Raw genomic sequence first — 11611 nt, 5'->3', positions numbered from 1 at the left:
TCCGCAGCACCAAACTCACCCTGGCTGTGGACATCAGGAAACTGGAGGAGGGAGGAGCAGGACAACCATTTAAACAACCCAAACACCTAAAGCACTAAATTTCGGCTGCTGGGATTACTGTGCATGATGCGTTATCTTTGTTAAATATAGATATATTTTTAAAAACGTGCATCTGTTTTTCACGCTTATGTCATTCGTACAGTAGCATAGGTGAGCAAGCACAGCTGTTTCTGCCCAAAATAAACGGAGTACTTAAGATGGTATAACCGGCAACTTTGAAATTGATGTTAATGCAAATGGCTAATCGTTATCGCCTTTTGGCCAATATAAGCGACTGGCCGTTTTAATCGTGGACGTTTTAAGTGGTGGGGACTGTAATAATTAATTCAAATGTTGTAAGAGCGATGGTGACCAAAAGTATTTGGAACATTTCACTCCCTTGGTGCAGAGCCCAGTTTCCTCATTAAGGCAGATAATGAATCATACTGTTTAGATTTTGACTGAGTCACTGGCCTCTGATGTCACTAGCTCTGTGTGTATATATACAATCCATTCTCCAGCTCAGACAGACAGAAGCATCCCAAGAGCTAGATACTCCAGTTGCTCTTCCTGTTGCTCACAAAATGATGCTGGTAGGAGTTGCGTTGAGCATTGCTCTGCTAGCACACCGCTGCTTCAGTGCACCGTTGTCCCCCCCATTGATAGAGTTTCCTGGGGAACAGAACATGACTGACGCCGAGCTGGCAACGGTAAGATTAAAATCTATTTTTTTTTGGGTATGATTCCATGTTTAGTTAACACTTTTAGGAATGTGGCTGCATTTTCTTCATTGAAGTAAAAAAAAGTACAAGGCTAATGTTTAAAAAAATGATGTTGGAAATGCAAAAATGATCAGAAAAGAAACATAGGTTTCAGGTGGCAACTTCAACAGAAGTCCAGGATCAGATGGGAGTAGCTCTCTTATTGGACGGACCGAAACGAAGGACGAGGGAAAAACAACAATTAGAGATAAACGAGGCAGCTAATTAATATAATAGCCTGTAATGGATTTTTGAAATGTTGGAAGTGTTGTATACTGTACAAAGATCAATTCAGTCAGTCATGTCAAAAGGCATCAAATAGGCAAAGGGTGAATCAGACATTGCTCCAAAATGGAAGGGGAATCAGCAGAATTTGAATGGGAGAACCCAGCAGGAAAATTGGGTGCAAAGTTAACATCTGAAATTGTTGGAGTCGATGTTCCAACCAGAAGGCTGAAGAGCTCCTAATTGGAAGGAAGGTTGAAATGATTTAGTTCAGTCGGAGAAGTTATGTTCTTCAGCTCTCTGACCATCAGGATTTTTATTTTAATTTCGTAGAATTACATAGAATGTACAGCACTGAAACAGGCCAACTGGTGTTTATCTGACCTCTTCACCTAACCATATCAGCATAACCTTCTACTCAGAATTTCAGAATCTGAATAACAGTAAAGATGCAAGTTGCAAAGACAGCTCAGCAGAGAAAAGTCGTGAAATTAGAGGTGGTAGAGTAGCTTTGAGCCGTTCGAGCCAGAAGTTCTCTGGTTTGATCCTCGGCCCCTACTGAGTTAGCTGATCTCAGCTGGGCAGCAGTTGGGGCACTACATTTGGCCTCAGCGCCCCTAAGTTAGGCAAGGGTTCCTGTTCCTGATTGCTAGCTACCAACTCTTGTTGGAAAGAGCCCTGGTGTGTGGCTTCAGGTGTGGACATGATCTGAGTCACTGTGGTGCCCCCTCCCACACCTGAATGTCAATGGGAGAATTCTCATTAATTAAACTCCCGGCATGGAAGAGAAGAGGGGAAAAATTGGAAGAAAAATAAATAAATCTGGAGGATGGTGACGGGTGAGTAGTGGCTACACTTGGCCAGAGTCATTGGCTTCATTACTTAAAGCAGAAAAACCCAACAGCTCAAATCTGGTTTTTCTAACATAGAAAAGTTGAAGAGTACACAAGGCTCTTCAATGAGGTCCAGGAATTTTATTATGAAACAGATCTTATCATGTGTGTGTGTATGCATGCACGGGTGTGTGTATCTGTATGTGTGTGTGCGTGCAAGTGTGCATGGGTGTGTGTGTGTATATTTGTGTGTGCATGCGTACGTGTGTCTGTATGTGTGTGTGTGTGTATATATGTGTGTGTGTGTGTAATGCCCCTCATTGTCAAGTAGCCTCCCAACACTCATTTATCCAGAATCATACATAAATAATGAGCACTTTACCAAAGTACCAGCAGGAGGCTGGTGTCTGTTGAACTGTACCTAGCATAAGCTGCTCCTTTCAGTAGGGGACGAAAGGCTACTAGGGGGAGAAAAAGGATGTGACTCCAGGGTGCGACTTTCAATAAAGTAAATACCTTTCAGTATTAGTCCTTGCCCTAACAGCATCACTGACATCTAAATAGACAATGGATACCTAAGCTTCTGGGTCTCGTTGTTCCACAGAACTACCTGCAGAAATTTGGATACATGAATTTCAAAAACACAGGCAATGCGATGGTAAGCCTAAAAGCTGCCATCACAAAGGTGCAGAAAAACCTGGGACTGCCTGAGACAGGAGAACTCGATAAGACCACAGTCAGTGCCATGAAACAGCCACGGTGTGGTGTTCCTGATGTTCTTAGCTACAAGACATTTAATGATGAAAAATGGGATCACACTGATTTGACTTACAGGTGAGTACATGATGAAGACTCTGCTTAAATTCAAGGAATTGGACATGAGATGTAAAGGTGTTCCATTTTAAGTGATTGTCCAAATTTAGCATTAAACTAAAACTATAAAATTCCTGTGGTTAAATCAGGTTCATGATTTAATACCACTTCTTGAGTAATGAAGATTTAATACCACTTCTTGAGCAAACCATAATTGTCAGGGAAAAAATGAATTGTGGAGCTGGCAATAAAGGGGTTGTGTAGAGCCTAGAGAGCAGATCAGTAGTTCAGCAAGTCTGCAGCAAGTAGGATGGTGCTGCTTTCAAACCTACTATTACAGTGCACCACACAGACCCACTGGGCTGTACCAGCTAGGATGGCACTGCTGCTGTGACCAGTCAATGTGATACACCAGAAAAGTCCATGGGTGCTGTCTCGTAGGTTGGCGTTGCTACTTTTCCCTTCTATATGGGATACCACAGTTATTCAGGTGGGACTGTATCAGCTACAATGGTATTGATGGGTCTTCTCGTTTATATTGTACAGCATAACAATACTTTGGGCTGTACCAACCTGAATGCCATTTCAAGGTAAAGGTACAAGTCAAGTTAGAACTGACGGTACTTCAGTGGTTTATTAGAATGTAATAAGCATGGTTTACATTAATTAATCTTCCATGGTGTTACTCACAAGTAGCCTGAGACCTGGAGTATTGTTGTGATGTTTAGCTGATAATCTTGAATGTTTGATTGTATTTTCCCCAGAGTTATGAGCTACACTCCTGACTTGGAACCGTCTGTTGTTGATGATGCATTTGCTCGTGCATTTAAAGTCTGGAGTGACATCACTCCATTAAATTTCACCAGAATCTACAGCGGAGAAGCCGACATCATGATTAAGTTTGGCAGAGAATGTGAGTAGACAGACAGAATATCATCTGAATTATTCCCTTCTTAATTAATATTAAGCTGTTTAATTAATGTTCAGCCCTTCTGTATCTCTCCTCATTCTGATTGTTTCCTATAGTATCATACTTTACTTGTCAACGTAGGAGAATGGGTTAAATTGCTTAAGATTGCTACCTTAGTCCAGCTGAGAAAGGTGTAATTTGCATGAGGCAAGCTAAACAGCATTAGCAGAACATGTAAGATATTGAATTGGCTATTTGCATATTAACTCAAACATTGCTGGGTTAACCTAAATTACAGGTATAAGGGGTGATTGTTTTCCAGATGTGCCACTGAGTCTTTCGATACTTGTTTTAAGGACTTCTAGATTTCTAGATCCCTGCTCACACTTATATTGTTAATATGTTTCATTTACTTTGGTTGAAGGGCATGGAGACGCATATCCATTTGATGGAAAGGATGGTCTGTTGGCACATGCCTTCCCACCTGGCAAAGAGGACTATGGCAGTCTGCATGGTGACGCACATTTCGATGACGATGAGTTCTGGACCTTGGGGAAAGGAGCAGGTATCAAACGTTGAATACAATGAATCTGTAAATATTTTTCTGCTGATTTATGAAAATTACCAATCAGTAGACTGCCTGTCCTGCGCCGTCGCACTGCAATTATCAGAAATGATCACTTACGGAATGTAACTCAAGGAGGGGCTGCGCCTTTGCCTCCTCTAATTCTAGTCCTAATGTTTTATCTTTTCTCCCGGCAGCGGTTAAAACTCGTTTCGGCAATGCCGATGGAGGTTTCTGCCATTTCCCATTTACATATAATGGGAAAACATACAAGACGTGTACCGCAGATGGGAGAGATGATGGGCATATCTGGTGTGCCACGACTGCAGACTATGACAATGACCAGAAATTTGGATTCTGCCCGCATGGGTGTAAGTAGCTGTCCATTTATTTTGATATGAATTTACTAAGATACATATTTAGCTGATCTTCCTCAGATTGTCTTAATGACGGACTCAATGCTACCATTTGCAGTTTTGTTATTTGTTTCCCTTCTCAAGTTTCAATTCGGACTTCAGTTCCAACGCTCAGCAGCTCATCTGATGTGACGCATGTGAACTGGTATCAGGTCAAATTTACAGGGTTATCCCCACTGTTGAAATATTATAAATATATAACATTAAAAATTTCAAGTCGTTTCCAGCTCCAGGATTTCAAATATACTGTCGGCAGAAATAAACTACTAACCAAAGTAACAATGTAGTTGAATCGTTAACAACCAAATAAAACCTAATGAGTTACTATGGAGAAAATGGGAGACTGTGGACTTTGGGTTTCTGTAAAGCCTTTAGTCCCAGTGCCCCTATCAGTTAAAACCTGAGCTGCAGCTGAGCCATACAGGCCCAGATGGTCTCAGCCAGGTTGACAGTGGGGGAGTTATATTTGGCTGCAACAATTTTTGAGTCAGGGAAGGGAAAAATTAACCAGGGAATCGCCCCCGATCATTGTCCTGTGACATCTGCTAGAGAGTCCGTGGATTTAGGGTGAGAGGATATAGTTTTAATACTTCCCATGGCCAAATGGCAGACTTGTGCTTGAAGAATGTCCTCTAGGAGGAGGCATCAGACGCCAGTGAAACTATAGCCCAGCAAGTGTCAGTGCCTTCAAAAGAATTGTAAACAATTTTACAACACCAAGTTATAGTCCAGCAATTTTATTTTAAATTCACAAGCTTTCGGAGGCTTCCTCGATAAGCCTTGTCTCACTTGTAATTAAGCAAAGGTGCCAAGTAATAGAAACATAGTAATTGCGCTTTAAAAACATTGATATTTTAATAAGGATGTAATATAGTCCATCCAGAATATAGTCCTACAAACCCTCCCTCCAGTTTTCAAAAGAAAACTGGAGGGAGGGTAAAATCTTGAGCTCCTGGACCTGCTCAAGATTTGTGGCATTATTTAATCAGTAAAATTATCACCATTATTACAGGTGGGAGGCTTTACAAAACCACACTCCTTGTTCAATGCAGATCTCCACTGAGGTATCATATTGCCAGAATTATAGTTGCTCATGGCAGTTTTTTAAAATTTCTGTTTTCTATTCACTTTTGTTTAGCGTTGTACACCTTTGATGGTAACAGCGACGGGTCACCTTGTGTGTTCCCCTTTGTATTCGACGGCAAGAGTTATGACCAGTGCACATCTGAGGGCCGTGATGATCGCTACAAATGGTGTGCAACAACCAGCAACTTTGACTCGGACAAAAAATATGGCTTCTGCCCCAGTCCAGGTAATTATTCATAGTTAGAAAGCTCTGTTCAATAATCAAACTGTGTTTTGTCGAGCCAGATAGAGTGTGATACACAGCTTGGGATCTGGATTTGGTTAAAAAAAATGGCAGATTTTGTTTAACAAATCAGTTTGTTCCGGAGATTGGGTGAGACAGTAGGTTGTGATGCCTGTGGTGATAAAATAGCCTGCGATACTCGTTGTCTAGACTCATACATGAAGAAGTACTACTTGACCGAGGTAGCGGAAGGTGCTGATGCCCTTGGAATTGTTCCTCAGTGTCGGTCAGCACTTACCAAGAGATGGAGAGAAAACTGGAGAGGAAAATAACAAATAATGTGGATCATTAATTCCATATGTCTGTTTTATATTGTTGTTTCTCACAATGAAATCTCTGACTGTTAAAAACATTAGTTAAAAAGGTCAAAGATGAGAAAATTCTGGCCAGCCCATCGAGCTCATTCCTCCACTGCTCCAACTCACCCAGCCTTACATCCAACTGAACCTGAACTTCCCTAACTCCTTGACTCCACAGCCTCTGGTAGATTTTTCCCAATATTCATGGCCCTTTGAGTAAAGCATTGTTTTTTACGATCTGACTTAAATTCACTTTTTGCTCATACAGGCCAGATGTACCTTGAAGTTTTATTTTGGGTTGAGCCCTTGGTGCTGACCTTTTCTCGAATCTTTCCTCACAATATTTTTCTTGCAGTCAATCCTGTGGCTGGTGGAAATTCTAATGGAGAGTCGTGTTCGTTTCCTTTCACATTCCTTGGCAAAACATATGATGCGTGTACCACCGACGGCAGAGCAGATGGGAAGCTCTGGTGCGCAACCACCAGTAACTTCGACAAAGACAAAATGTGGGGTTTCTGTGCTGATGCTGGTAAATATGGCAGCTCGTTCATCTTTCCACCATTGTTCATTTTCTTTAGTACCACCATCCCATAATACTTAGAGTAGATATGGCAGTTTAGCGATCAAGTAGATGAACTCTTGATTCCCAACTGTAGGGTTTCACGTTGAAGTCCCTCGCTGTCTGAAAGTTGGGCATGACTTGGTCAGCTTTCCTCCATCCCACTGAAAGGTGCACCATGGATCACTGAGGCATCGTATTGGAGGGGTGAACGGAGAGAAGAGAACCAATGTATATTATTTTGCTGACTAAAATTGAACACTCGGCAACCAACAATAGAGTTGTCCTTACAGAAATGTTCTACCCTACTGAACAGAATGATGCGAGGTGTCCAGAGGTCTTTAAGGAGCAGAATAAGAGGAGAGAGGTTAAGTTTACAGATACATAATATATTATCTTTTCCTCTCTCGGTATATGTAAAGAGAGAGAAAAGTGTCTTCAAAGCTGGATTATCCTGGACTTCTCAACTAATTATCATCCTGAAGTTAGAAACTGGATCATTTAAATTGATAACAGATGTTTAATATTCAAATAAAGTTCCCCTGGTGGCTCAGTGCCTAACGTGATACTCAGGTATACAGCGCAAAAGGTGGCAGTTTCAAACTCCAGTTAGTGCTGACTTAGCTGATCTCAGGCAGTGAGAATGCTATAACTGACCTCAGTAGCTTGATCATCCAATGTCTGACCAAACAACAGGCTTAAACAAAAAAAAAGTGGTCATCCTCCTGTTTTAATCCCCATCACCAGCCCTTTGTTAGCGCATTGAAGTTGAGTAGAGCTGAGGGGGATGAAAAATGAGCCAGGGTTCGGCTTCTGATCCCAACCCTGTGGCTCTTGTTGAAAAGTGTGTGTGTGAATGTTAGATGAGAGGGTCCGTTTTGGCTGTGAATCCCTTACCCGTAGCCAAACGGTTTTCCAACACTCTGGTTAAGCTCACTTATGCAAAAGGGCCACGTGGGTGAGGTACTCGAACAACGGCAGCGTCCTTGGAACCATAAACCCCACATGAGTTATTTACACTGGAACTAGCCAGATGGACCACAGTGATCTATTTTGGTCATGTACGTTCCTATGTTTCTCTGAATTTGTGCTTTCAGGAGAATGGTGGGGGGGCTAGAAAGGGCAAATAATAAAGTAATATTCGAACAACTAACCAATTTATGGGTCTTCTTACGCAGGATACAGCCTCTTTTTAGTGGCAGCCCATGAGTTTGGACATTCTCTGGGACTAGATCATTCCGCTGTCAAAGATGCCCTCATGTACCCAATGTACAGCTACAAAGAAAACTTCAAGTTACACAGTGACGACGCTGCAGGAATCCAGCATCTATATGGTATGGTCAATTCTACTATTAATGACAAAAGACAGCAATACAAAACCTTTTACTGAAATATTAATATATTTATAGTTACAGTAGTAAATACATTCACCTACGTTACCTTATTTTGAACACAGGACCAAAACCAGGCCCTTCACCCAGCCCAACAACAGCACCAATTTCACCAACTGTGCCCACCACAACCACCGTTGTGCCAGCTATTGACATCTGCAAGGTGGATATTTACGATGCAGTTGCGAGTATAAAGAAAACACTTCATTTCTTCAAAAATGGGTAAGTAATAATTACTTCAATTCTTCGCTTCAAGGTTGTGGAAGCAGAAAAAACATGTATTTTGAAGTGACTTGGACCTCAGGGAGGGGCCCAGTGAGGGAATACTAGGGTAGCTGATGAGTTTCAGTTCATCTGTCATCAGACTTTTGTATTTCTTGACTTACCAGCACCTTATTTCTGTTGTTGTATATACATTTTCTGAATAGTGGTCCTGTTTCCCTTTGGGTAGAAGTTAGGACAAGGGGTCCTCAGGAGTGTATCAATATTTGCAAGGGGTACCCACTAAAGGAAAGTTTGAAAGCATCGTGTTCCTTTAAAAAGGAATGATATTGGTAATGAGAATACAACACATCAACTGCTATGTCTAGTAAGTTTGCAGTGAGCTTTTGGCTCATTAAGGCAATGGAGGTCATTGCTGGGATATAGTACTTTCTTCCCATCATGTTTTGTGCTACTATCAGTGTTACCCAATCTAAGCCAGATACAGCACTGGTATGGGTGCAGGACAATGCGGTATGGTGCTCCAATGTTTCTTAGTCCCAAGGTTAGAAGAGTTCCACCAAAGTGCAGTTTACATTTGCTACATCTCTGAAAAAGTCTGACAATTAATTCCAAATTATTGACAGTTTGGTGCAGTTGCATGTACACTGTACCAAACTATGAACTAGATTGTGATTACCCCAAGATCTTTCCATTTATGAGCCTATAAATTACTGTGGGAGATATATTAGTGGATGAATGCTGAATAAATTCATATGACATTCCTCTGTTTGCTATTCTAGCAGAGATGTTAACACATTTAAAATACAATGGGTTAACGTTATACAAATGTAAGAAGCATTTGTCCACTATTATATTTCCAACAATAATTCTAGGCTATGGCTTTTACAGCCGGCACAGAGGAGACATCTCATTCCATCAGTTATGTTAGATTCAAACTCGTGTCTCGGGAGTGAAAACGCAATGTTCTAACCACTGCACCACTCCACTTCCTTTTATAACTAAATTGAGCTGATAGGATTTGGTGTGACTTTCATTGTTAACTGCAGCATCCACTTTGTCTACTGCTAGATGTTGATAGAATCACATGAAAGTTATCACCTTCTCCTCCCCCTCCCCAACACACACATGAAAAGGCTTTTCTAATGATTTTTATGTACAAATAACTGTTCAGTTGAAACCCTGCAAAAGGGATATCAATCGGTTGAAATCTCTGCATAAATATCGTAATTGTAAAAGAAGCCAAAGGGATTTGTTCTATGTTGTGCATTGCACATGCTTCAACCAGTAGGCAAAGTTGAGGTAAAAGAACCCAGACTTATTCTGAAAATGTGATTTTATTTCCACATCTCCTAGAAATGTCTGGAAGTTTGCGGAAACAAAGAAAATGATCGTGGGACCAATTCCAATTGCAAAGCTGTGGCCGAAAGCTCCTTCTAAAATTGATGCTGTATTTGAAGATATAAAGACGAAGAAGGTCTACATTTTCTCAGGTTTGTCTGAATTATTGATGAAGGATAATTTTCAGGCAAATATTTAGGCAATACTATTAGCAAATCAAGATGATGGGGCGGGCTTCATGTTAAGGGTCAAGTGTACAGAAAAATAATTCTTCTGAGACACTGTACATGTAAAACATTTTTTAATACTTTAATACAGATCAGTTTAGTTTTTCATAAATCAGTATGGATGGGTGTGATATAGACTGTGATATAGAACATAGTAGAAAAATAGAATCCTTGATAACTGCTGACCAGCGAATATTCTAAAACACAGCCATTCTCTGAGTTAGTCAAGTAATAATAAAATGTCAGTTTTTAAGGTTACCACACAATATCTTCACAGCCATTTATGGAATCTATAGCCTTCCTTAAAGTTTAGACTGACAACTCTTTGTTCTGACCATAAATTGTTTTTTACTGCCATTTAACTGGGAACAAATGGCTACATCCAAATAGGTCTAACTGAAACTGTACTTAAATATAACTCAAAATCTTAGATACTTACCCTGTCGATCACTACTCGTTCGGTTTGCATGTAAGAGGAATTCACTTGCTAATTGAAAACATATTAGCCTAAAATTTGCTGTCAGCAACATTACCAAATGAATGCTTAATGCCATCACATAACATTCCTCTGTCCACTATTTTAACGCAGTTATTTTAAATGGGTTGGCACAAACACTTAAAGAGCAGACAGAGGATTGTTATGTGTGCTTGTTATATTCATCCACTGCCGACGGTCATTTCTAAGCTGATTAAGTTAAAACTGTTCACTACCATTGCAATAAATGGAAACTAAGCTGTTCCTTTTTCTTCCCTTACAGGGAGATCATACTGGGTATTTTCTGGCACTCGTCTTGAGCAGGGCTATCCCAAGGATATCGGCAAACTGGGCGTTAATGCCAAAGTTGAACGGATAGTCGGTGCAGTTATGAAAGGCAAAAACAAAGTGCTGCTGTTTGGTGGGCAGAAGGTTTGGAGGTGAGCAGAATGTGAATTAGGAGCTTTGGGACTGTTGCCTTTTAGGTAAAACTCAACTAGTAAACATGGGATGTTTTTCTACATTAAAGGTGCTACATGAATGCAAGCTGTTGTTATAAATAATAAATTGTACTATTGTAGACATTGTCGCTACCTTTTATGTGGCTTCCTTACCCCTCTGTCTCTAATATTCATCTCCTTCCCCTACATTGGACCATGAATGTTCGGAATGAATGCGCATATACACAGACATGCAGCTTGGGAACTAACCTAAAATATTCAGTCATGTGTCCTTGCAAGAGCTGCAGTGCAGCAGAGAAGCGTCACTGTTGAGGTGTACGGCCATATATTTACTGAGCATGCTTTCCGGGGCGGGGGGGTGGGGGGGGGGGCAAAATTAAGCTAACGCATGTATTTCTAGAGAACTTTCTTTTAGGGAAAATTGCAAATCGTACTTAAAGATTCATGGCACTTGTAAATGGAACAGTTACACTTGCATTGAACTTAACCGAGTGTTTTTAATCTGACATTCAGGCTCGACATGAAGACAAGGAGAGTTGACAGGATCAACCAAATTGATCATATTTTTCCACATGTGCCTGTTGATGCCAATATTGTGTTCATGCATAAAAGTAAGTTTACCAGACATAATACAGCTCTGAATGCCAAATAGTTCTGCTTGATCTAACCTTTTTACACACTGGAAATGGATTTCAGCTGATGGTT

At 40.7% G+C, this 11611-nt stretch overlaps 1 protein-coding gene across 1 annotated transcript in view; it reads left to right on the top strand.

Moving 5' to 3' along the window:
• Positions 1-582: 582 nt before the first annotated feature.
• LOC137335353 (zinc finger protein 335-like) overlaps positions 583-11611 on the top strand; it is a 110734-nt gene continuing 99705 nt past the window's right edge. The window contains exons 1-12 of the mRNA XM_068000686.1: positions 583-749; positions 2463-2692; positions 3436-3584; positions 4006-4146; positions 4344-4517; positions 5701-5874; positions 6586-6759; positions 7968-8123; positions 8246-8402; positions 9759-9895; positions 10729-10885; positions 11420-11517. Of these exons, the coding sequence (XP_067856787.1) occupies positions 624-749; positions 2463-2692; positions 3436-3584; positions 4006-4146; positions 4344-4517; positions 5701-5874; positions 6586-6759; positions 7968-8123; positions 8246-8402; positions 9759-9895; positions 10729-10885; positions 11420-11517 (1873 nt within the window). The 5' untranslated portion in view covers positions 583-623. The remainder of the gene's footprint in view (positions 750-2462; positions 2693-3435; positions 3585-4005; positions 4147-4343; positions 4518-5700; positions 5875-6585; positions 6760-7967; positions 8124-8245; positions 8403-9758; positions 9896-10728; positions 10886-11419; positions 11518-11611) is intronic.

Source organism: Heptranchias perlo, chromosome 19, assembly GCF_035084215.1.
Source record: "Heptranchias perlo isolate sHepPer1 chromosome 19, sHepPer1.hap1, whole genome shotgun sequence".
NCBI classification, from domain to species: domain Eukaryota; kingdom Metazoa; phylum Chordata; class Chondrichthyes; order Hexanchiformes; family Hexanchidae; genus Heptranchias; species Heptranchias perlo.
Note: the sequence above shows the minus strand (reverse complement) of the source record. Positions and strands in the feature narration are given on the sequence as shown.